The sequence below is a fragment of the Mixophyes fleayi genome, chromosome 6 (assembly GCF_038048845.1).
Source record: "Mixophyes fleayi isolate aMixFle1 chromosome 6, aMixFle1.hap1, whole genome shotgun sequence".
Taxonomy (NCBI): Eukaryota; Metazoa; Chordata; class Amphibia; order Anura; family Limnodynastidae; genus Mixophyes; species Mixophyes fleayi.
This window is the reverse complement of record NC_134407.1, coordinates 19,931,195-19,958,057: the sequence shown is the minus strand read 5'-3', so window position 1 is coordinate 19,958,057 and position 26,863 is coordinate 19,931,195. Positions and strand designations below refer to the sequence as shown.

The following is a 26,863-nucleotide window of genomic DNA, read 5'->3' as shown; positions in this document are numbered from 1 at the left end:
AGAGCTTTTGGAGTTTATTGGTAAGGTGGCCGTAAGATAAATATATGAGATGTACCAAAAATCTATATAAAATAAGTACAGGAATTATACAAACTGAGCAGCTGAAGTCAGTCTAATCCTAAAAAATTAAGTGCATAAATAGACCTCTTAAATGCTTTCTTTTCACATGTGTTCATCAACGAGGAACATTCAAGGAAGCGTGTTGTTTAATAACCCATGTAGACTGGTTAGGTACTTGTTCAACACATTAGAAGTCACAATGGGGGGCATTGAATCCCCCCACCCCCAAGGTAGCGCAGCGTTAAACCTATTACCATTATTATGGTAAATTTAACCCGCCTTTCTGCTCGCAGCTCAGGGAACTGTGAGCAAAAATCCGGCATTGAAACTACCGTATTGGTATTTTAGCGCACTATAACCGTAATAACAGTATTTGAGCGCACTATTACCATAATAACAGTAATTGTGTGCAGACCACGTTACTTTTTACAGTAACGCGGCCAATTGAATTCCCCCCAATATGTCGAAACAAGAATAAGATAAATGCCTTGGCCCAGATGCCATATGCCAATGTGTTCTAAAGAAAGAAGATGGTCGTGTTTCACTACAAAATGCTTTAGATAATAACTAGAAATGTTGGACAGTAAAATGAGAGATTAAGTTTTACATAGATAAATGTAGGTTCATGTATCTTGGTTAGAATCTTGCTACTTAACAGTTTACATTGATTACAGCTGGTGGGAACTGATAAGGAAATGAATTGGTATCAGTACACAGTGCCAGGCAGTGGCTGTAAAGCCGAATACAGTCCTGGGATGCAGTGGTATAAATGTACATGATGCAATTATATTACTCCCCTTACATAAGTCCTTTAATTATACAACATCTTGAATATGGGCACTTTTCTACAAGGACATATGAAAACTCTAGATGGTTCAGAGGTGGGCAACCCTATCAAGGGTGTGCAGGCGTTAAATCATACCTGCCAACCTTTAGAATCCCGAAAGTGGGGCAAGTAAGCCCCGCCTTGTTCCAGCCAAGATGCACCCACAGAGAGAGAAATGCCTGCAAACTCCACCCACTTTCCTGTTCAACTCCACCCCTCCAGGTGACCTGTAAACTGCTGCTGGTATTTAGCTCACAATATGACCTCACGTTAATTTAAGGTTGTTTTCTTTCAATTGTAAGCTCCAAACTGTTTCCTGGAATCATCCCTTGAAGCAGATGTCGCCAAGCTAACCAGTAGAAGGCGGCTCCTGCACTCCGCAGGCGATCACTTTACTCTTATTAACATCTACAAGGAATATGAGCAGATGAAGAGCGACAATGCCAGTCAATGTGAGTGTCAACCATTATCAGTGTTTTAATGTAATTGGCCGTCGTGGTTGCTGTTTACAATACTCGTGTCCTGTGCTTTCCTTGCACCTGGGGATGATTGTGATCCATGCAGTACTCCCCTTATACCACACTGCTCTAACATGGGTACATAATCATGTGTACATTGGATGCAACTGTCCTGAGCAGAGCTGAGCTTTGTTATATCCAAAGGCAAAGAAAAACTAATCATCTCTGGAAGGGGGGGGGTGGGGGGTTCACCAAAACCTTGATAAGATGCATAGGAGGCAGAAAGATTAAAGTAATGTATTGTGTAAAATAAATTATCGGAAGCTGCAATCCAGTGGCTGTTCACTGCCACCACAATCCAACCACATGTGAATTCAGGCAGGCTGGACAAGTGGACAATACACACTGGTCAGTTGAGGATTTACCACAGGGTGGGTTAGGTTTTGACTGGACCAAGCAATGTTTTTGAACAAACTTCAGGTCATTTTGATGTAAAATATGTATATGTAAAATTATAGATTTTTTTTTTTAATCCATTATAACTTTATACAGCCATCTTTTTCTTGTACAGACGACATTGAGAGGTGGTGTCAAGATCACTTGTTAAACTACATTGCTCTGGAAATGGGGTGCGTAATAAGAGGTGAACTCCTGGACATAATGAAGCGAACCGAACTCCCGGTTTCAGAACCGGCTTTTGGCTCTGAGGAAAATGTCTTGAACATAAAAAAATCGCTTTTGACTGGATACTTTATGCAGGTAAGGAAACCATGGCAGCTATGTGCAGTTTAATTGCGTCACAAGATTCTTCCTCGGCAGCGGATAATCTCTGTCTAATGAACGATTTCCATCAGTGTGCAACATTCCCATTTTTCTAATTGGGGTGCCTCGTTAGGGGGTATGATCGCATGACCCGCCAAGGAAGAGGTAGGCCGCCCTGGAGACGCCTCTCTGTGCAGAACCGTAGTAAAGGGGTCTCGCCTCCCAACATTCCCAGCACGTCAGGACAAACGTCCTGGCTGCTACAACCATTGGGACAGTCCCTCCTAAATCTGAGGAACGTAATACGGAATTAGCCAGTCTTGGAGTGAATTGTGCATAGTGCTTCAGTGATATTACTGACTTCCTGTAATTAATGGGTTGCATTCTCCTAAATATTGGTTCAGCCCCCCAAAATGGCTGCCTGCATTGTGTCTTAGTCTGATGAAATTTTTTTTTTTCATATATTAAACCCTTAAACACATTTATACCAAGTCCCATACAATATAACTATTTCATTGACAATTTCAAATGAACAAAGAAAAATGCACAATGTAAATCTATATTTGAAAGCCACAGGCCCAACAATTAATGATCCTGAACCGCGCTCTTCCTAATGGCGCTTCCAACAGGAAGTGATTATATAAAATACTGCACAAACATTACCCGGTATTCACCCCTAACTAAGGGTTATAGATTAGGTACAGGACATGTTCCTGCCCTATATCCTGAACCATCTACTATATACATAGACAAACCAGGGGGGTTCATAGTGCCTGGAAAACCCCCTCCAAACCTGGTGCACTGTATAATTGAGGTGGCTGGACCCTGCCCCTGCTTCACACGGCTCTGCTTGAAAAGGGAGAGACCTAACAGTAGTGCACACAGCATTGCCCATGTATATTATAGGGATAGGAAGAGTTGGAGAGCAGCTAAGCACTGTCTAAAATTATAGCCACGCCCCCATGCATGCTGGTCACGCCCACTGGTGGCGTGGTGTGGAAACCCCCCTCTACAAATCCTGCTTTTGCCCCTGATATACATATTGTATTAAATAGTTAATGTTAAATAATACTTGTTTACAACGAAAAATATATTTTAATCTGAGTGTTGATGTTTATTTTCTCAGGAGGAAATGTTTTTCCTTTCCTTGTAGTAAAGCAATGTCCAAACTAATTAGCTGTAGACAGGAACAATGTTTGTTTGACATATAACAATATAACGTTATGTAATGACAGTATAGCAAAACCTAAATGTCTGGCAGCTAAACGTGACAGCTCGTTATATGATTTAACAATTATATGAATATGCATTAAAACGACAGCTAAACTGTCCACTTTCCAGCTTTGGAAAGTAATAGACTAAGCCTCGAGAGCCTTATGTTTGCATTTGTGAACAAAAAGGGAATATAGTTTTAGGTAAAATTGTTTCCGCATAATATCCTTTTACATCTATCTGTCTCTGGTATTGTGCTCCTTACTTATATTCAGTAAATACGAAGAACGAAAACATCCCATGTGTTCTAGAACGTCTTCAAACCAGCAGAGGAGACCCTGGACAATATACTAAAGATCGATGGGCAGAAACAGTGATTTACATCACTATCTGTTAGTGATTTACAGGTTGATTTTCTAATCACCGAATCTATTCATGGAAAATTGATCTGTAAATCACCAGTTGTCCAAAGCAAATCACCAGACGTTTGAAAGATTGAGTTAGTAAATTGATGTTGAAGGAACCAAAACTGTTTATTGGTTTCACAACCAGCGAGATGAAAACTCTCGCTCAGCTTTTATCATTTTGTACCAGTCTGCACTAGTGAGCGGACGGGTTTGGTTTTCTCTGTACAGCGCTGCGGAATCAGTGGCACTATATAAATGGTGATGATGATGGGTATATTATATTATTATTATAGTTTGTCCGTTCCTTTCTTGAGGTTTCTATATGAAGCACAAGCTGGAAACGCCACTAATGCTCCCACGATTTGTAACACATCGCTGGTGAAATGTTGTTTTGTTTTAAAACCATCGCCAGATTAGTGTTGGGATAATGGATTAGGTTTGTACTTCTTATGCTGGGGAAATAGGCTTCCCATACATGCTTTTATATTGAGTTCCATTTAACGCTTCTGTAAATGCCTGAAGCCTGGCCTTAACGTGGGCCTGTAATGCAGAATATGGAGTGCACTTCTTTGTGTATATCAAACGCTGCCTAGAAGAAGTCATGACGGAGCTCTGTCTGCAGTTTCCATCGCCTCTCTCAGCACGGTTTGGCCATCTGCAAAACTATACTTTGTGGGGTTTGTAATGGTACCTGTTTTGTATTCGCTCATAAAATCTCCATTGCCTTGTTCACTATACTGAGACATATACTATGTAATATTTCATATTTGTTTTCTAGATCGCTCGAGATGTTGACGGTTTGGGAAACTATATCATGTTGACGCACAAACAAGTAGGACAGTTACACCCTGATTCCGGGTACTGCCTCAACCACAGCATTCCGGAGTGGGTCCTGTTCCACCAGTTCAGTGTTGCAGATAGAAGCTGTATCAGGATTGCCACAGCGATCTCTCCGGACCTGTAAGTACCTGGCTACACTGAAACCATCTACTTCTAGGCTACAACTACATTTTTTAAAAAAAATTGACGGAAATGTCAACATTTGTTCAACAACTTTTATGTTAAAAATCTGACCACTAAACCTAAAATACAGGCTTGTCACTGTTTAAGGCAGGGTTGTCCAACCCGCGGAGCGCGGGCCGCATGCGGCCCAGCATGCCTGTAAATGTGGCCCAGCAGGAGTTTTGGTTGTGGCAAGGGGGCAGCGCTGTTAATGAAAAAAAAATCCTGCAAAAAAAGAAAATACTTACCTTGTGGTCACGCGGTCCGTCCCTGGTCTCCTCCTCCGTGCGGCTCTCGCAGTGAATATCGGGCGTGACGTCATCACGTCCAACATCCATTGCGGAGCACAGCACATAGGAGTCACCCGCGCGAACTATCGGCAGCAGTGAAACAGAAAAAACAAGAGAAGAGAATCAGAGACCAAGCCGATTAAAAGGTAAGTTAAGGGTGTTTTTTTTTTTATTATTTCAAGGGATGCTGACCAGTGCATAAACTCACCTGGTCCTGGAGCATCACGGACCTTATCTTCCTGTCTTAATGACTGCTTTATTGAAGCCCTTCATAAAATGTTGTAACAATATCACTTGATGTTTGACAGCAGCCATTAGCATGTCATTGAAGCACAGAGCAACAAGGAGCATTAGCAATGTTTTCTATGTTTTTTTTGGACGATCAGCTATCATTAGTGCTAGTGTATTTTATGTGCGGCCCAAAACAACTTGTCGCCTTCCAATGTGGCCCAGGGAAGCTAAAAGGTTGGACACCCCTGGTTCAAGGGGTACAAGTGTAGTAAGATTTGCTAGTCCCACACGTCCTGTTCCACGATGGGTGTAACAGACTGTTGTAGGCCAGAGCAGGAAGCTCCTCAAAGCCACATATTGTAAATGTACAGAAGACAATAGTTAAGAATACAATTTAATATATGCTAAACTCTTAGTTTGCAATTTTATATGAAATCATAATATAACGCCATTGTGCATAAGTCTTATGGCCAAAAGGCCCTTTGACCAGATGCATGAGAAGTTATGGTGCATTTGGCAATATTACAGGAGTTCTCTTGTAAGAACTTTTATTTTAGGCTTAACTTTCCTAAAATCTAAGGTAGTATATTAATACTGCAACATACCATACAAAAGATTACCAGATGTACCAGCGATGTAAAAAAGTGTTTTCTTAGATCTATAACATAACATGCACATCATGCATTGAATAAAGTTTAAAAGCCACTAAATATTCGTTTCATGTTTGAGTTCTGCAAATAGAAGTCTATTTTGGAGTCACAGCTTTACATAGAGGGCCCAGCATAATGATCTGCTTATAATCCAAATGTGCTGTAAGATCGGACTTCCAAACTTCACAGCACCCCTTTGAGCCCTGTTCAGCAAAGCATCCTATATGCAGGGGCGGATCTAGAGAATATTTGTACCCGGGGTGAAGTAAGGGGGAGGGGGGGTTTAGGCCCCGCCCCCTTTGACATCTGAGGCTGCCGGCGGCTGCACACTATGTGCAGGTCCGTTCAGCAGTGACAGTGTGCTCCCCGGATGCTCCGATTTGTGTTTAAAACACAATCAGAGCAGCCGGGCAGCACACTGTCCCTGCCTGTCACTGCTGAACGGACCTGCACATAGTGTGCAGCCGCCGGCAGCAAGCCCCTGCTAGGGGGGCCGATCGCCCCCCGCCCCCCCCCGGATCCGCCATTGCCTATATGTACTGTATTTCTTTGCAAGTGCCATATATCCTCTCTCACCTTCCTGGCTTTATCATTAAAAAGTTGCAAAATTCCTATATTGCGGGTTGTGAGCAGTGTTGTGTAAGTAGTTCAAGCATTTCGTATGCATTAAATCACGTGTTCACAAACAGCGGGGGAAGAGTTGATAGGTCCTGGTGTATGATCTGTGGCTCTAAAGCTGCTGTGGAACTACATCTCCCAGTATGCTGGGAGGAGGTGAAGGATCGTGTAAGCCTCACAACAGCTGGAGAGCCACAAGTTGCCCAAGTCCATTACGTAATAAGAAAAAATGTTTTTAGATTGGTCATAGATTTAGAAACCTATTAAACGTCAGTCTGAGATTGAGTTGTCACAACAATGGATCGTGTTTAGAGAGTACAGGGAGAACTGTGCCTATGTGTGTCTACGCTTACAGCCAAGTGTTTAGTGCATTTCTAAAAAAGTGATAACATTTCATTTCCTCTGTTGTTTAAACTAGGATTTACAGGCAGAGGTAAATGAAAATGAAACGCTTCTTGCTTTTTGTGATCTCAATAAAATACAGATTATCCGGCCTGCCAGCGCAGCGAGTGACGGCTCTCTCTCCGGCATGGGGGCAATCCCAAGCCTCTGCATTTCTGTTCTCTATGGCCGCCCACACTTCTGCCTGTGATGTGTTCAATAGCACTGAGCTTTTCATTGATGTAATATGCAGCTCTCCCAGTCTCAGGGGGTAGACCGTGCATATTAATCTGCAAAGCCCACTGCGGATCTCTGAGATCGCACAAAGGGTACGAAGAAACATGAAAGCAGACAGACAAGAAATAGTCATCACCGAAGCATTAATCTCTCTCTCGTGTCTTTTTAGGTTCATGCAGTTGGCTCCCCAATATTACTTCAGCAACTTACCCCATAGTGAGAGTAAAGAGATATTAGAGAAGGCTCTATCCCAGCCGTCGACAGACTCGCAGGAAGACGGAGAGAGCGACGAGGAAGAGGACGCTACAGAACAAAGATGCATGATACAATGACCCCGCCGGATAAAGAAGAGTTCACAAGTGCAATATGTGTTCAAAACACACAGGAGAATTTAATGAACTGTGAGTGTGACAATCGATGTTACAGACTCAGGATTGCTGTTTTTTGTATATATATATTTTTTCTCAATTTGTGTCTTGGTAAAAAGTAATAAAAATATAAATCTTGTTTATTTACGACTCTGGCGCTGGAAGTTGTTGTAGAATGTTTTCTTTTTTTAAGACTGCGAAAGTCATACGTGGAAAACTCCTGGACCGCTGTCACATCAGCAGTGTAGTTGTATAGAGATTATTCACACTGACAAATATTCTTTGAACTTTTCAATGATGGAATTCATTCTGTCTGCTGGGACCAACATGACCGTTCTCAGGGGCTTCATGGGAACGTCATCAAAAGACCACCTCCCACTTAACTGTGTGTCGCTCTCCTCCTGCACAGAATAGTTGAATTTCAGGATTGCTTTCTGCAAAGAAAGGACAGTAAAGCTTAGTTTGGCGACATCTTGTCCAGATTTTTACACAGTGGAAACAGGAAAATTTGCAGTACCTAAGAATTGTGGGTAGAAGCATTTATTATTTTTAATTTATATGGGTGCCACAAAGGGTCCGCAGCACCATACAAAGAGCATGGACAAAACAGCACAGGAATACTAGGCATAACAAAAACAAAGTGCAATTAAAACCATCTCGGCTGATAACAGGTACACAGAGCAAAGAGGTACAAGTGAGTTCTAGAACACTTAGAAGCTAGGAAAGGGAAGGAGGAGAGGTTGGGAATGAGCTAAAGCAGGCTGAACGTGTAGGTGGACTAACAGGAACAGAGCAGTGATGGAGATGTGGAGGCGAGGGAGAAGAGGATAACCAAGGGCAGGGTCATAGTGCAGAGGTGCAAAAGGGAGTCTGGTGAGCTAAAGGCAGAGGAGAACACGAGGATAAAACGGCCCTGCTCAGGGGAGCTGGAAGTCTAAAGATGGAAATGAGGACCTCTAGTGCTTTTTGGAGGCTATTATAAAGGTCTACAATTGATATATATGCTATTTTATTTACATTTGCTGGGCAGCCAATGTTTATTCTCTTATCAGTTCTGTTAATATAATAGATGAAGTATACAATATGCATACATATCAAATCCTTACACCCTCATATCTTTTTATTTATTTTGAAATAAGCCAACTTGCATTTTAGATTTAAAACCTCTGAAGGCAGTGGATTCCAAACTCTCAATTCAAGTTACCCCATAGCCCAAATGGTTACCAAGCAGTCCCCTGCTTGCACCCCTGTGAGATTGCTGGGGCACCCCAGAGAGCCTCGGAGCACAGTTTGGGAACCGTTGTCTTAAGGTATCTAATTGTGTTATGATGAAGGAACTACCATTTTGTACCTATTTAAGGTCACTTTATTGAGATGTAATGGAAAAGTTTTGTATAAGCAAAACTACGTACATTTTTCCTAAGAACCTGCAATTATGGATGTAAAGATTGGTAAGTGCTGCAATATGGAAAAATGTATATACAAAGAATGTATTTTAATGTATACAAATTTCCACTGACCATGCCGGATAAGTCTTTATGAGATTGGTGAACAGTGATTCTGCCTTTGGCATTCTGTGCAATTGAAAGGTAAGTGGACAAATTCACCAGGTGGAATGGCCGTTTAATGATGGAAAGTCCCAGCCATAGCTTTCAGAGTGGAGAAAACACAGCCAACTACATACTTATTTAAAGTAGATTCCCCCCTTTTCAGTGTGGTCCTTAACACCCCACCTTCCTCCAGACCCCCACTGAAGTAACAGTCCACACTATTCAGTTGGTTACTATATTAGAGGGAGGCGGAGCCAAGATTTGACGCACTGATAAAAATGGAGGCGTGCCCTATTTATCCAATCCGTGTAGTAGGGGGTGTAACCCCTCAAGGTTTTAAAGAATGGGAAGCGTAACTTTCACACAATCAACATCCATTTGTATTTTGTATTTTCATTTATTGATATGGAATATTTCACTGTTCCACTAGCTAACCTATTATTTCCTTCCTAAAACACAGGTTGTGTGCTCTGTATGTATCTGCTCAGTGACGTGGATGACTAGGGGATTGTGAAAATATAGATTAAGTGTAATAGATGTAGGATCTTCTCCAATATATATACACTGCTGTAAGACCATATTAAGGTCTAGCTTAACAGCATGGAAGTCTCTGTGCAAGTCGCACAGAAAGATTAGATATTACTAGAGCCAAGTAAGTATTAAATTAAATAAATAAATTGTTCAATAACCTTAAGCTATCTCTTAAACTGAAATGTTTGTACGAACAATAATGCTAACAAGTGTCTTCTACGCCGTCCGCAGATCAGTAGGGTCATGGGTCAACACGATTTATTACCTGGACCAATGAAAATTCTCTCATATTGCTCAAAATCCGATCTAGCAATCAGAAAGTCTTTTCAAATGGTCTAAAAATGAGAAATGAATGAAGACACACCCAAGTGGTGGACAAAATGTCTCATCAGCCAACAATTATATTTAGGGATCTAAAGCATCGCTCTAACAGTGGCTTACGACAGAGATCAGAACTTTTTATTGTGTATGTGTAAGAACCAATACAGACCAAAGTCCCCCTGGACGTAGAATGCCCCTTCAAAAAGAACAATAAGTTGACACAAGACTTACCTCATAGAAAAACTCTTCTTCTGCATTGGCAAACATCATTTCGTCTTTCCCCTGCAGTCCCCCTCCTCTGGATTTCTTTGCAGCTTCCATAAAAGTTTTAGTTATAACGAGATAGTAGTAACACTTCCCACAGGGCTTGTTGGTTCTCTGGGCTTCTGCTAATTCTTTTCTGTTTCAGAGATCAAGTGGGAACAATTAGGACTTACCCTCTATGAATGCAGCACAAAACATTTCTACAAGGAGAGAGGTTATTATGTGGAGGGTGATTGGTGCTATTCAGGAGACAACTGTTTACCTAGGCATGTAACTTAAAGAATAAATATCCAGAGAGCCTTTTGTGCCAATAACAAAATGAATGCATTAGCAAAGCCTAAAACTTTCACTGGAAAGAATGTACAAAAGACGAGACCCGCACTTTCTCCTGTCCCGAAATTCCACCCACTCAGCGACTATCAATCATGTTGTAACCGTTCCTCAGCTGAGTCTATTATGTGAGGGAAGATTGGGGACTAATGGTTTTTCACAGTGAGCATCCTCATGTAAAAGCAAATTGATTGGTACAGAAAATCGCCAACTTCCAATTTACTCTGAGCAACAATAGCACTAAGCAGTGACCAATTATTTTCCTTTCTGTTTATCCAAAGAGCCCTCCTGTCATCATCATCAGCTATTTATATAGCGCCACTAATTCCACACTGCTGTACAGAGACCTCACATCAGTCCTTGCTCCAATAGAGCTTACAGTCTAAATTCCCTAACATACACACATACAGACAGAGAGAGACTAAGGTCAATTTAAACTGCTAGTATGTTTTTGGAGTGTGGGAGGAAACCAGAGCACCCAGAAGAAACCCATGCAAACACAGGGAAAACATGCAAACTCCACACAGGTAAGGCCATGGTTGAGAATCAAACTCATGACCCCAGTGCTGTGAGGCGGAAGTGCTAACCACTGAGCCACCGTGCTGCCCTACTGTATTGTGGGGAATTGGACACCTCATACTTCAGCAGCTCTTACACTCAGAGGCTATTGAACGTTAGTATACATCCACTTAACTGGATGCGAGATGTTTACACTCTCGTGAAAGCATAACATTTGCATGCAGGCTTCCCCTTTTCTGCAATAACAGTGATCATCAGCCACTTATTCATATTACAGATGCCCAATGTTAAATAACCAAAAGAAAATAGTTGAATGCACAAAAACCTCAATACAGGGGGGAATTTATACCAATAAATAGGCAGCAATTATAAATGTTATGCAAAATTCTATGTACATTAGGCAGAAAACGAGTCTGCTTAGAGAAAAATACAACGTGTTGCCGAGAGTTTACTATTAAATAACAGGCCCGGAGCCAGCTGCTGTCTGCATTATCTGTTTATCTAATACAACACCATGAGAGTGGTCCCCACCAGCTGACCTGAAGGCTTTTCTAGTTCATTTGTGCAGCATCTTAACAAGATTAAGTGCAGTGGTGGCAGAATACAATCCAGTAATTCCCTGACATCCCCGGGCGACCCTTGGCCTGTACAACCTCCGGGCGACCCTTGGCCTGTACAACCTCCGGGCGACCCTTGGCCTGTACAACCTCCGGGCGACCCTTGGCCTGTACAACCTCCGGGCGACCCTTGGCCTGTACAACCTCCGGGCGACCCTTGGCCTGTACAACCTCCGGGCGACCCTTGGCCTGTACAACCTCCGGGCGACCCTTGGCCTGTACAACCTCCGGGCGACCCTTGGCCTGTACAACCTCCGGGCGACCCTTGGCCTGTACAACCTCCGGGCGACCCTTGGCCTGTACAACCTCCGGGCGACCCTTGGCCTGTACAACCTCCGCAGCGATGCAATTAGCGACTTACAGGAACGGGGATGAGAGCGAGCGAGGGGGACGAGCGAGGGTATTCGGAAAGTTACAGAGAAAAATAAAATGTGTATATGTTCCAATATAGTCCAAAAATGTAACTATCATTTTTTGAGAGATCATTTCTTTTTTAAATTAAAATTTTGTCTCTCTTTCCCAATCACACAGTTATTATTACTAGGTAACTTATAAAAGGTATGTAAATGATCCGGTGTAAGAAAGCCCCCTTTCTGCAGCACGGATTAAAAAAAAATAAAAAAATACAATACGCTCCGTGGTCTTTGTGAGACTAACAGATGAAAAACAATTACCATCGTTCCTTTTGTACAAAACAAAACAGAACTCGTCCTGTCTCTACTTATCATATCAACTCCATTGTCACATTATTACCGTTTTTACTCTGTACTTCTACACATTTACATTTAAATAACATCTTTGATGCCAACTGAGGGAGAATGGAAAAAAAAAAAAGGTCTGTTGAAAGGAGAGAGCTGGAAAGGAGACTTACTGCAGCTGCTGGTGCATGGGAAGAGCAATCTGTGCGGGAACATTAATGAATCTTTCGCTTAGAAGGAGACCTACGGGCTTGTTGTTGTCATTTAAAACTTTATCTAACTGTTCTACAACGCTCTGATCACAGTTCTTCTCGCAGTGGCTCAAAATCAGCTCTTTTATTTCCTCGGCACAGTCAGTACCCTAGAAAGGAAGACAATAAGCACTTAAATTCACATATTGTGTCATTTTCCTAACTGTTAAGTAGCTGGAGTGAAAGAACAACTAAACTCAACAATGCACTTTTTTAAACATTGTACGACAACTATAAATTCCATATCCCTCTGTGTGGACATTTGGTTGTATTCATTTATTGTGTAAAGCTGGGTACACGCTACACAGTTTTCATCCAATAATCGGCTAAATCAGCCGACATACGACCGCTCGTTCAAAAGTCGGGTCAGTGTGTGTAGTGACACAATGGTCGAAAGTCTGCCCAAATGGACGATTGTCGCCTCATTTGGTTGGTCGTACCGTTTAATATTTTCGTTCCAATCTCGTTTCCGCTGTGTAGTGTGTATAAACTGCCGACCGATCCACAACAGTGAGTACGAAATTACAGTCATTACTCACGACAACATGGCTGTAAAAAGTCCCTAAAGGGACGTCCGCTCTTCCCTTTATCGTCCTAAACAAGGCTAGTGTGTATGCAGTCCATGGACCGAGCGATCGGAACATCGAGCGCATGTAAAATCGCTCGGCATAAAAAGTTGGTTGAAATTTCTGTAGTGTATACCCAGTTTAAGCCAAACATTTTAATCCAGAGTAGAGCAGACTTCCATCCTCCACTTCACAGAGAAGCTTAATCTAGTCACAGCAGAACAGTATTTAAATGCAATGGTTAATCCATGTTTGTGATGCAACTTAAATAAACCCTTATCTATCGAATATACGTGTAGCTAATTTATATAGCGCCACTGGTGTGCACAGCGCTTTACAAGATTACGAGTAACAAGAAAAAAGCAGCATGACATAAAAACGTATTCAACAGCAATTGGAGTTCTATTCCCCAAAAAGTTTACAACTTAAAATATTTAAGACTAAAGTTATAGGTTCACTAATGTGTTGTTACCCACAGCAGCCAGTCAGATGTTTAGTTTTATTTTCTAAATGACACAAAAAAAAATAAAAAAAAAAATAGGTGGAATCTGATTGGTTGTCATGAATCAGAATAATAGTGCACTAAACACCATATTATTACATAATCCTTTTAACACAGATGTTGTGTCGTAGTTCTGATTGAATTCATGTTTAGTTCAGAGTAGAGATGCTCAGGCTTGGTTCCTCTGGAACAGAACACACCCGAACTTAGGGGATCAGAGTACCGAGCTTGGTACTGTCGCGTGCCCTTAGAATTGAATTTCTTTTCTGCCATTGCTGTGTGCCAATGTGTCCTAGATGTGGTAGGAACTGCCGTGTGTTTGTGTCATCGCTCTGTCGCTTACCATCCAGCCAGGTCGCTGCAGTCTTTGTTTGAAAGTGTATGAAAATAATATTGTGACCTGTGAGGTGGTCAAAATTTACTGCAAATGACTTGAAATTAGTGTTATTGAGGATAATAATAATGTTGGAACTAAAAAAAATAGCAAAATTATGCGATTAGCATATTTTACCAATTTTTCTAATAAAAACAAAACCAAAAACACACGAACCAAAACCAAAACACGAAGCTAGTCCAGATCTAAAACCAGTTCACGGGGGGGTCAATGAGCATCTCTAGTTGAGTAGGGACTGACCAAATGGAGACAGCTTTGGCAACTCAATGAGTACAGCAATATATAGAACTAAAATTCACTGTTTTAAATACAGAGTGCATTTCAGAGCAGCAATGTAACACTGAAAGTGTCCTAATTTATGTTCCTTAATATACGGCCACAAGGTGAAGGAGAAGATCGTTTTCTTTTTGCCATGGAACAACGAAGACTCTTTGAGCTGCTGGCTATTAGCCACCTCCCTTTCCCCTTAATGTTTGTGCAGGAAAGAAACTTTGCCTGTTTCTATGTACTCCATACTTGTCTACTCTCTCGGAATGTCTGGGAGACTCCCGGATAGGTCTTCCGGACTCCTTGGAGAGGAGGCAATCCTCCCATATTCTGCCCACTTCCTAGCGAAGGGGGCAGAATGGGAGCCACAATGACGTGATTTTCTGAGAATCGCGTTATTTTGGCCCCACCCCTGTGTCAAAATGTCGCTATTGTTGTTGGGGCGGGGCCAAAACTACACGTTTTGTCGCAACCCGCCCCTCCCGGAGGACAAAAACTCAATGTTGGCAAATATGATGTACTCTCTCTGGAGACATTCCTGTGGCAGACGACGAGACAGTCTGTGGGAGAGACAGTACAGACGGCCATAAGGGAATCGGCTCCCTCCCTTTTCCTCTCCATTCCGACCTCCTCCCTTCTAAACAAAGAGTATGATAAGAAAGTAAAGTTCTTGTCTCTGCAGTATTGCGGTGCCAAAGAGGCGAGGGGGCTGGTTGGAGTTTTAAGAAGTCTTATATGAAAAAATAACAAGAATAGTGGTGCTTCCGGTGGGATGTTTAACGGTTTGTAGCAGACAATGTTACAGAATGTACAGAAAACATTTCTGGACAAATGTCCATATAGATATACAATTCTTTGTAAATCCATTAGATAAGTTATATGGGAACGTTTTGTTTAATGAGAAACATTTTTTATTTTTTTTAATAAAGGTTAAAGTGCCTTTAGGAGTCACTGACTGGCATGAGCTATGGACATTACAATTCAGGAGCATCATACAGCGGTCAGCTCTAAACTAAATACTTTTAGAGAGTTGATTTGCAAATGAATTATCCGACATTCTTAGTGAAAGCACCTGTAAGTAAGTATTCCGGGAAAGAACATCTCAATATTTAGCTGGGTTTTTCAATTCTGTCCACCAAGGAGTTATGCACAGGTGATAAAATTTGATTTAGTTCCCACAGGGTAGAATCCTCCAAACATGATCTTTGTGGTGTCACTTTAGAAATTAGCGGCTACACAATAAATTGTAAGCACAGCTGGCAAGTCAAAGGTTTCACAGCAGCTGGAGATACAAGTTGTCTAATCCGGTCCTAGATGAAAATCCAGTCTGTCTCCAAGCAAAACGACAGAACTATATGATGGACACACCCAACAAATCCGTTTTAACTGATATTTAAAAATACTTTGAGTGCCATAGGAGAAAATTTAAAGTATTACATAACCACCATTTTGAAGCCATTTATATGATATATTATTAATAAAAACGAATATAAACATGTTTCCATCTTGAAAAACGGCTCCTATCTGGCTGATAACATCACTTTCACTTTAAAGAAAGTGAATATAATTTTCAGGAACAGAGAAAGTAAAAAGTAGTTTCATTTACTTTAGCTGTGTGCGACTACATTTAGTTTTGTCTTTTTTCCCTATGTCCAATGTGTCAAATGTGTAAAAAACAAAACAAAAAACAAAACGATATATTCTGCATATATAACGCCGTATTTAGTCCTGTCTACGTCCATCCACCTCTGTGCGTCATCATGTTGATGTTGGGAGTGCGTCAGCCATATACAGAAGACTCTATAAATCCAAGCCAATAAAAAGACCAATGCTACAATCTATAATATAAAAGCCTAGTGGCGTGTGTTAGTCTTTGTGTGTGTGTGTGGAAATAAAAAAAATAAACAAACAAGCTGCAACGCCACCTGCTGGGCGGAGTTATACACTGACCTACTAAATTCTTAGTGTGTGTGTGGAAAAAAAACTCAGAAAGGGCTGAAATTTGGTATACTAAGATTTTTAAATTTGTTAATTGTTAAAAGTGTTTATAAAGATTTTAAAAAAAATATATCTATATTTCTTGAAGGAGAAGTGACAATTGGGAGTGGTTGGTGGTTGCCGGGGGTGACAGTGGGGAGTGGTTGGTGGTTGCCGGGGGTGACAGAGTGAGAGGAGTGTGATACTCAGGACCGCTGAGAGAGATCCCTGTGTCTGGATAGACATATGGATAGATGTGGCGATAAAGATGAAGGATGAGGTGATGGAGAAGAATGATGAGGTGGTGACATGTGGACAAAACCACATTAAAAAAGGGCGCTTACGTCGGGAAGTAACGCTCTTCCCCTGAGGAGGCCTGGGCTAGCCCCAAATGCATGACAAGAACCTTTTTAACACCTTAAGCAGCTTGATTTGACTAGAATGCATGAGTATCATGCACGGGTTAACATATATATATATACACACACATATATATATATATATATATATATACACACATATATACACACACACACACACACACACACACACACACACACACACACACACACTCACTACCAAAGAGTGCATATAGCAGATGGTCAGAAATAGGAAGGGCTTATATTTGCAGAATATTTCATTTATGTCAACATATTTAGCTAAAAATATCTATCACCATGTTTAACGTATTTGTATACAGAAGTTAATAATTTCAAAATCGTATTCACACACATATACATACATTAAATCCCAGAGGAACTCACCTTTCTTTCCGTCAAGTTCAAAAGACTTATGAAACCAAAGACATGGCGTTCATCATCATCGTCGTCCTCGTCGTCATCATCCTGACCCTCAGCTTGCTGTGATATGAGGAATTTACAGGGTGAAATCTAGATGCATCCAACAGAACCCTGCACATAGAGTAATGATCTAAGGGGGGGCACGTCACCCCGAGAGGAAGGTCATTATAACACTTTGCTTAACGAGAGCCGATGCCACTTATAAAACAATTCCCGGCAAGTATTGCAAGGAAATAACTAGATCAGCTGCATGGACTTGGAAACACAATCACATGACTGTAGTTCACATATAGCATGCAACAAATGGCAAATATATATATATAAAAAAAAAAGAAAATTGATTTTTTTTATCAAGCTACGATAGAGTCCTACTGCATATTAATGCAGTGTCTGTTTGCCATGACACGATGCCCGCGGAGAAAGACAATAGCGCAAAAGGTAAATATAATTAGTACTTATTTGTAACACAGCTGAAACCCACCCAAACAGGTTTGGGGTGGAGAGCTCCTTTAATATGACACTTGCATCTGAAGTCCACTATTATAAAGACACTATTTTACTAACTGCCTTTTTGTCTCAGGTTACATTCAGGTTTTCATGCTATACGAGTGGACGTTTAGTCCAAGTTTACACACATATAACAGAAAGGAGGAACGAAGTGCTAAACTTAGACTAGGCCAGGGTTTTTGACAAGCTAACTTGCAGTGTTTAATCAGGTTTAATGCAAAATATAACAGTAAAATAAAAAAAAAAGTTTATCATTACAATGCAATAAAGCAGACAGACAAAGAAAACATGTAATGCTGCCATTTTCCACTAGAAAAGAAGTTGTATTCTGGAAGTCTACTTAATACCAGCCACCAATAAATGCAGACAGTGGAGACAGTCACTTTAGTGGGCATGTAAACCCCTATTGTCAGTTAACTCCGATGATAGAGTACGATGTGAGCGGTTTACATGATACACACTATAATTCCTGAAACACCATTATCCAGTGGTTTCCAGCCTCTATGACCAACATTCATGACAATGGCATCTATCAATTCACTAGGAACCAGTGACCTCACCGAGGCACTAAATTACTAGGACATTGGTACACTGCTTACTCAATCCTATTGTCTCCGCCCACAAAATGGTTGCTTCCACTCTATAATTGACAGGTAAACTATAAATGTACATAAAGACAGCAAAGGTAACAGTACAGTTAGTACACTTGTCATACATCTATGAAGGGGATTACAGCATAACAGGACAAGACGAACACAGTGTAAGAGTCAATTTTAATAGATTATATTTATAACCAACATATATGTTACCTTAATGACACTTCCAATGTGGTTCTGCTGAATCAGGAGATCTGCCAATTCCGAGATATTCACATGGGCTTTCAGGAATAGCTAAACCATTAAATGGAGAAGGCCATCAAAAATTGTGTAGAATATATATTTAAACATAGGTTTATAAAATAAAATAAAAATTTAAATTGTCATTTATATTCTTATATGATTCAGCTTCAAAGTCTTCTCACAATTCTGACAGAAAAGCAATAGCTAGCAGTGTTGTATACAGCTAAGATAGACTGACAGGCTCATTGAGTGACTACAGTTAGAGAGGACCCTAAGTGAAACAGCTGACCATTGCTCTCTCAGTTACTCAGCACGCACAAATACAGGACATAACAATTCCTTGATAATTGTGACATGGATACATAAACTATTCTACACAATATTTAAAAGCATACAACAAATCTTTTCATGATAGTATGTCCATTTAACATTCAAAATAAAATATATTTTACAGTGCTGTGAAAATGTCACAATATTTTTAAGCAAGTCTGCAGGAAGTTCTGGTTTCCCAGGAATAGTCCAGATTTTGTTCTGTCAACATGGACTGTATACTTGGGACCATTTCTAACGCTGCTCTTCCATTGGTCTGCACTGGTGTTCTTTAGGCATGCTGATTGGTCTTGAAATTGCTTATGACATTTACAGTACAAACGTGGAAGAATAATCATGTAGATGGGAATAGTAAGTGATATATTGCAGCTTTAACACTGCAAGTTGATTCCTTGACCTACCACCAGATGAAAAGGTGATAGTACAGGGCTCCTTCCCTTCCTAGGGCTGCTCCATGCAGCCATTTTTCCCAGGTCTTCCCCACTTTTACCATCCCCTTGGGTTTTGTTGGGGCTGTGTTTGCAGCCTGTGATTGGTCCTCCTGATCAACCCTTCTCCCTCACCAGCACCATAATATGCTGGCAAACTAAATTGGATGGATTTGCCTGCTTTAATTCATTTGAGCAACACAAGCTTTGATACCTTCAACACCGTCCCATTCACTATCCACAGTATTTTTACACAGCACATTCCCATAGACTCTCCGTTCTTGTCACAAGACAAGAAAATATCTGCACTGCCCTACACAATTCTTTCTACTCTTGATTAAAGGACAACAGCAACTTTAATAGAGTTGCTGTTAACTGCAAATGCCTATATATGAAGGGGTCCCCTTTTACCTGAAGCCAAGAGCCAGCCAGCTCAAATTAATGCTTGTATTCCCTGCAGAGACCATCTTAGAGTTAGCCGAGAGTCGTCTCTCTGCTTTAGATAATGGGGCCTCCTCTTTCATATACATGGGTGGGAATATTTAATTAACCACAGCTCCACATACGTTAAGTTGTCATTTAAGTGAATAAAAGTCTTGATATTTGCCCTTCTCAAGAGAAAAGTGCAAATCTCAAGACGTCTGGGGGTAAATGTAAATGATAGCTAGAATCTGATTGGTTGCTATAGGCAACATCTACACTTTTCAAACCCACCGGAAAACTCTCAGCTTGATACATTTAGCTCCTGGTGTATCCTTACCCACGTCTCAAGCTTATGATGCTGTTGCATAAACAAATAATTCAAATCTCGTACCTGCTTCAGAAGTTTCTGGATACCATCATGGTCACCAACAGACATAGTATGGGCTTCAAAGTCAACCTTCACTTCCTTGAGAAAAATAATAATAAATAATGAATACACAATTCACAATCAATTTACATAGCACCACTAATTCTGCAGCGCTGTACAGAGAACGCACTCACATCAGTCCCTGATGTCTAAATTCAGACAGACAGACACACACAGACTGGGGTCAATTTGTTAGCAGTCAATTAACCTACCAGTATGTTTTTGGAGTGTGGGAGGAAACCCACGTAAACACGGGGAGAACATACAAACTCCTGACAGATAATGCCATGGTTGGGAATCAAACTCATGACCCCAGTGCTGTGAGGCAGAAGTGCTAACCACTGAGCCACCATGCTGCCCCAATTGTGCTAAAGAGTTAAATTCTTATTGTATGTTGCCATGTACAGTATTCATATGCTTGTATTACTTGTTATTTAGTTAGCCCTGCGTAGACTCCATTTTCTGATCTTTCCAGCACCTGTTAGCTTGCGCTTTCTCCCATGAGGAGCGTCACTAGAGGCTAGGAATGAATCAATTGTTTTGGCACTTTCAAGATTATACACAGTCTTGCTCAGTGTATTTGTTGAATTGACCTACATATGGACTTATCCCCCTTCATCATTTTTAATGGAGTTCAGCTATCTGTGATTGCCTCAATTCCTCATACTGACAAAGGCAGTGGATGGACACTAGGCGACCTGTGGGCTAACAGGGGCCCAACAAGATTTTTCCTGAGGCCCCCAGCTCCGACTTATTCTCTGATTTCTCAAGAAAAAAAGCAGAGAATAATACAGATCTCAAGCAGGCGGCTTCCGCATCACATTTCCTCATCTGTACTATACTGAGTGGTCTCTGCTCCTTGTACTCATTTATTTGCAGGCCCTGGCCTAAAGGTTAAAGTCATTTTACTAAAAGTTACTAGAGGAGTAGCGACATGTGGAGAAGTGGCATTTGAGGAGGTTTGGGTGTCACAGGGTGGGGGAGATCCTGGCACAGAGCATTAGAAAAATCCCCTCAGTTAAGTTGAACCCTGAAATAAACACAGTAATCCCAAGTGTATTAGGAGAATTACCATCTTAAATTCTGGCTATAGCGACAAGTTATTATGGTGTCACCATAAATTAAACAGCTAAATTGCCTTTTATAAAAATCAAACTGTAAGGGGGGAGTGGGGCCTGGAGAATTTATTTTTGGTTTACAACACATAAAAAGAACATTAAATTTAGATTATAAGCTCCAATGGGGCAGGGACTGATGTAAATGAGTTCTCTGTACAGCGCTGCAGAATAAGTGGCGCTATATAAATAAATGATGATGATGATGATTAAATTAACAGGGGCAGCACGGTGGCTAAGTGGTTAGCACTTCTGCCTCACAGCGCTGAGGTCATGAGTTCAATTCCCAAACATGGCCTTATCTGTGTGGAGTTTGTATGTTCTCCCTGTGTCTGCGTGGGTTTCCTCCCACATTCCAAAAACATACTAGTAGGTTAATTGGCTGCTAACAAAAATTGACCATAGTCTGTCTCGGTCTGTGTGTGTGTTAGGGAATTTTTTAGACTGTAAGCTCCAATGGGGCAGGGACTGATGTGAGTTCTCTGTACAGCGCTGCGGAATCAGTGGCGCTATATAAATAAATGATGATGATGATGTGATTAACACACATTGCACCAGGGTGTAGACCATGTGGTTACTGATTTAGTAAATAATGCTTAGGTCACCTGTGGCTATCCAGCTATTGTGGAACAACAAGTCCCAGCATACGGTGGCAGGAACTTTCCAAGCACGTTGGGACTTGTAGTTCTACAAGACCTGGGGGGAAGCTGCCCAAGTATATAAATAACACGTGTACCTCATTCACTGCCTCATCCTGCTCAGACTCATCATCCTCAATGTCATCAGAATCCCCCTCTTCTTCCTCCTCATCCTCCATGTCCTCATCTCCCTGGTGGTCCTCGGCCAGAGCCCTCTTCTTAGCACTGGACGCCATGTGCTGCCTCTCTGCTGCAGGCCAGGCGTGCAAGAGGGGGAAGTAAACAGGAAGTTCCCTGGAGTGTACCATCGCCATCCGGGGGGTGGTCATAGAGTACAGTGATCCGCCTCTGTGTCACACTGCACTGTCTTATGGTTTATCATAGGGAAAGCGTTATGTGAGCGGCTCAGCTGCCTGGCTGTACACTAGACGTGACAACAAGTTACTGCTCGGACCCTCATTAAATATAAGACAGAGACCCCCCCCCCCCTCTGTAATAGACATACAGCGGTCCGAGGTTGTGCTGGTGAGTGTATTATATTATTATTATTACACATTATACTGAGCTCATGTTATTAGGTGTTACTTTGTCTCTGGTGTGTTATGTTCTTACAGTGATATCACATTTAATTCACATTACTGTGTTATAATGAGCTAGTAAGGTAGCTAGTGGGAACTCCATAGCATTATACAGGTGACATAATGTGATCTGTACATTTCCTACCTGACCAGGTTATTGTACATCTACATAGATCCAGGTATAGACAGGGATATGCCACTGAGTTTAGTCTAACAAGAACAGTATAGCTCATTAAAAGCATTTTATGGTAAATGATGTACAGGACATAAGTATTTTATAACAGTTTATAGACTTTATGTAAACCAGAACCATTTCAAATATTTACATTGTTGGGTTTAGCCTGGGTACACGCTATATACAAAATTTCTCCCGATGCAAATCCTTAACGATTTTACCAATGATTAAAAATATAAATGTCCCGATCAGCAGCCGATTGCTGTGCACACACTATACATGTTTCACACGATTTACCGTCAGATCTGTGCTCTTCATCTGTCATAACCATGGGCTGAGGATGGTGACTCTGCACACTCCATAGAGATCTATGGATACTGCCGGTCCTGAGTGCGTACACACTGCAGGATCGGAACAACATTGTTCCATCGTTGAACGAGATTTTTAGTCTGGTTTAGAAATCAAATTAAACGATACGATGAACTTTTGAACAATAATCGTTCATCGCTGCAGTGTACACACTTATAAGATATCAGGCCGAACAGTTGTTTATTGCTTGGTTGGCCCGATACACACTATAGTATGTACCCAATCTAAAGCAGGGGCAGACCTTGGCGTAATTTTCAGGGGGGGCGATTTTGCATAATCACGTCCCTCCTTCATTCTGATTTTATGGCCCTTGAAAACCCCGCCCACCACCCACGATTGGCTCCGCCCCTTCATCCGTTTTGATCGGAGTTTTAGCTCCACATTTAAAGGACTTGTGTTGTTGGGGGGGGGGAATATTTTTAAGCATGTTTGCCCCGATCGCCCCCCCTGGATCCACCACTGGTCTAGAGTGATGAGAACTAAGACTTGAGTAAATTAAGTGGGCAAAGGAGACGTTCAATTCAGCCCGACACGTCTCCGAAACAGTCCACAGAAACACATTGACGTGACGTCGAGGATGGAATTTCCGCTCATTTTTCCTGGCGCCCTATAGAGGTGCGTAGGAAAAGGAGCGGAGATTTCTTACCGTGATGGACAGAAATATGTCCCAAGGTGGAGCTTCTGTTACGAACGAGGGGCCGTCGAACATCCCCTCAATGTTCGGATGCACACTCCTACATCCATTACGGCAAGAAATCTCCGCTCATTTTTCTACGCACCTCTATAGGACGCCAGGAAAAATGAGCGGAAATTCCATCCTCGACATTGCGCCGATGTGCCTCTGCGGGACTGTTTCGGAGACGCGTCACACTTAATTGAATAGAGATATAGCGTATTAAAATTTTTAATAAATGTAATACTCTATCTTGTAGTAAAAAAAAAAAGTATAATCTCATCCACCTTTCCATTAGTGTTGATGGTTATGTTCACACAGTATGTGCACTTGCAAAAATATTCCTTAGAAGTAAGTAGATACTTTGGCGGCATATTCAGTTATGCACTGAGAGCTTCCAGAACGGGCTCGAAGGCGCCACGTGTTACCACAACTTCGTGGATTTCCCTTCATCCCTCATAGGGTTGCGAAGTGAAATCCACAATGTTGCGCTACCGTATCACCATAGAAAATGCGTAGCCGCGATGTACATCCAGACATCGCAGAAAATTTAATATGCCCCTTTGTCTATTAACATACAGTCAGAAGATATGTGTATGTTAAAATGTTGAGGGGCCAGTTGTGGCCAGAAAAAAAAGAATAGTGTTTGTGTTGTTGTATTGTTTTTTTATCTTTTATTCTTTGTTGCATTTCTTATCTTATGTTTAGAAGCATTTCTTCCTCTCTTTTACAGCAGGCTCATTTGATCTTGGGAGGTCACAGTGACTAAGTTGAAAAAGCTATATCAGGAGTTTATTTTTTTCTTTCTTATCATTCACCAACATGTTCCTCTAAATAGGGCTTTAGAAGTCTGTAACTGTTTAATAAAATTTATTATTATTATTATTATTATTAAGCCTCAAACAGGAACATAACTTTGTGGACCTAGTGAGAAGCGATTTGCTGGGTACTTTTACATTTCTATTTTTCCATATAGAAAGTCCGGTTTTTATAGTCCTTATCTGTCCTCAAAATACATTGAATTGGTGAAACAAGTGTGATGTATGAACATCTTTCCATTAGGTGCTTTACTCATATGTGATATTTTTATTAAGGGCTGTCCATGCATAATCCATGAACTAATTTAAATCCCAGAAAGCAGTTTAATAAGCTTTTCAGAAAATGCATGTATGGGTTTCAATGATATATTTTTTTTCTTCCGAACTTCAATAATTGGAATGGAATCCTACTGAATAATTCAACCAGTCACTTTTCCAGCACACACACCTCCTACAGACAAAAGTGGGAACTGCACTGTTATAAACCATGTCTTAGGCTAGGTGCACACTACAGGGTTTTCAGCCACTTATCGGGCCAATCACACAATAAATGAGTTTGGCCCGATATTACATTAGTGTGTAGGCTGCAAAGATCAACAATTATCGTTCCAAAGCACATTGTATCGTTTAATTTCATTTTTAAACCAAACTAAAAATCTCGTACAACGATGGAACAATGTCGTTCCAATCCTGCAGTGTGTACGCACTCAGGACCGGCAGTATCCATAGATCTCTATGCAGTGTGCACAGTCACAAACTTTTCAGCCGATGGTTTTGATAGATCTGAAGGTAAATCTTGTACAACGTGTACAGTGTGTACACAGGAATCGGCATGCTGATCGGGACTTCTTTTTTTATTTTATTTTTAGTCGTTGGTAAAATCGTTAACGATATCGCATCGGGAGAAATTTTCTGTAGTGTGTACCCAGCCTTATACCATGCCCTGCTTCGTTTTTATGAATGTTTTGTATATGTTAAACTTGCGAAGGACAGTTAGGTGTGAATGGACCCCAATACTTATTTTATGACACTTTACACAAGACATCTATGATATAGAAACACATAGGCTCTATTCTTTGACCGTTGCATATAATTAGTATTTTTTTTATATCACAGCTAATGTGTAGTTACTATTTTTTCCACATTTTCCTCTTTACTTACGGGCGTAACTGTCCCTATTTTCCAAGAACAGTCCCAGGTTTAAAAGATTTGTCCCGTGAATTTTTTTTTACCTCAGGATTATCCCTAGTCTTCTGTATTAACAACCGTGTAGTAAATTTGTTATTTTTGTTCATATTGGTTGCAATTCTTCTTATCTATTCTCATTCTCTAGACATTGTAAGATCATTTTTATAGAAGAGGTGTATTTAAAATATAAATAAGTGGCGTTGGTATATGCATAGACTTCTGTAAATAATATCTGTATAAGCAGTCAGTCACTGCTTATAATCTGTGAGTACTGATGTCATCTTGTCAGTGCTCATTAGGAAACTTGTCTACTGTAGGAAGAATGGACTCCCTAATGTAATATGGATATTAGCAAATATATATATATATATATATATATATATATATATATATATATTTATTTATTTATTTATTACGAAGTCCAGTGACCATATAATAGTGTGATCTACTTGGTTGCACTTGGGGCCTAAAATTATGGTTACACGTTTGCAAATATGACTTACTAGACTTGACTTTGTGCATCTCTGTGATTCCGCAGTGTCTTTAGAGTAATAAATGTACCGTTTTTGTGTTATCTGAAGTAGGCAGCATCTTGTGTCTTATCACTGGGAGGCTGCCCCTCCTGTCAATGTTTTTAATTACTCATCAGGTTGCCAGTAACTGTTTGTCTTCTTAGTGTGGATAGACGTAGACTGTTTGTATTGGGCAGGCTGCAGGCTGTGTGACTGTTTCCCTGTTGCTCTTAGGCCTCATCCAGCACGATGAAAGTTTTGCTACTAAAAGAACCCAAAAATAGTGACGTAGCTTCGGACCCCTATGTCCAGGTGAGTGGAGTCACAAAATTTGTTTCTGTTCCGTTTTTTTTATTTTTTCATCGGGTAGGAGTTCATTCCCCACCCAACATTTGCAAATGCCTTTTGTGTTTTATTTTAGGTTTTTTTGCTTCTACGCCGTCCTTAAAATTAGACATTTTCATATATATTCAGTCTTACCCTGACATTGAACTCAGAGTTGCTAAATAGTAAACTGTAAAACTCCAGAAGCCACAACTAACACATGTCTTAGACCAGTGGATTCCAAACTTTTTCAGTTCAAGGCACCCTTAGGGTCTCCACAATTTTTTCAAGGCACCCCTAAGCCAAAATTATTACCAAGTAGACCCCGGCCTTGCTTACCACTGGTCCTGGCCGAGGCACCCCTGTGAGATCGCTGAGGCACCCCAGGGAGCCTAGGCACACAGTTTGGGAACCACTGTCTTAGATGATG

The 26,863-nt window shown here is 41.0% G+C and overlaps 3 protein-coding genes across 7 annotated transcripts in view; 2 read left to right on the top strand and 1 right to left on the bottom strand.

Annotated features, from left to right (window-relative positions):
• The window catches only part of DHX32 (DEAH-box helicase 32 (putative)), a 60,868-nt gene extending 53,223 nt beyond the window's left edge, over positions 1–7,645 (top strand). For all 5 annotated transcript variants that reach the window (XM_075215989.1, XM_075215988.1, XM_075215987.1 and 2 more), the window contains 4 exons: positions 1,189–1,338; positions 1,916–2,103; positions 4,504–4,685; positions 7,304–7,645. In XM_075215989.1, coding sequence (XP_075072090.1) covers positions 1,189–1,338; positions 1,916–2,103; positions 4,504–4,685; positions 7,304–7,466 — 683 coding nt within the window. In that variant the 3' untranslated portion in view covers positions 7,467–7,645. The remainder of the gene's footprint in view (positions 1–1,188; positions 1,339–1,915; positions 2,104–4,503; positions 4,686–7,303) is intronic.
• BCCIP (BRCA2 and CDKN1A interacting protein) lies at positions 7,502–22,125 on the bottom strand. Its single transcript, XM_075215993.1, has 7 exons — positions 21,895–22,125; positions 20,008–20,082; positions 18,406–18,486; positions 17,054–17,149; positions 12,506–12,693; positions 10,136–10,304; positions 7,502–7,936 (listed from the first exon to the last, which is right to left on the bottom strand). The coding sequence occupies exons 1-7, from the start codon at positions 22,123–22,125 to the stop codon at positions 7,766–7,768; spliced, it is 1,011 nt and encodes a 336-aa protein (XP_075072094.1). The 3' UTR covers positions 7,502–7,765.
• UROS (uroporphyrinogen III synthase) overlaps positions 22,115–26,863 on the top strand; it is a 50,284-nt gene continuing 45,535 nt past the window's right edge. Inside the window, exons 1-2 of the mRNA XM_075215994.1 lie at positions 22,115–22,321; positions 26,344–26,421. Coding sequence (XP_075072095.1) covers positions 26,359–26,421 — 63 coding nt within the window. The 5' untranslated portion in view covers positions 22,115–22,321; positions 26,344–26,358. The remainder of the gene's footprint in view (positions 22,322–26,343; positions 26,422–26,863) is intronic.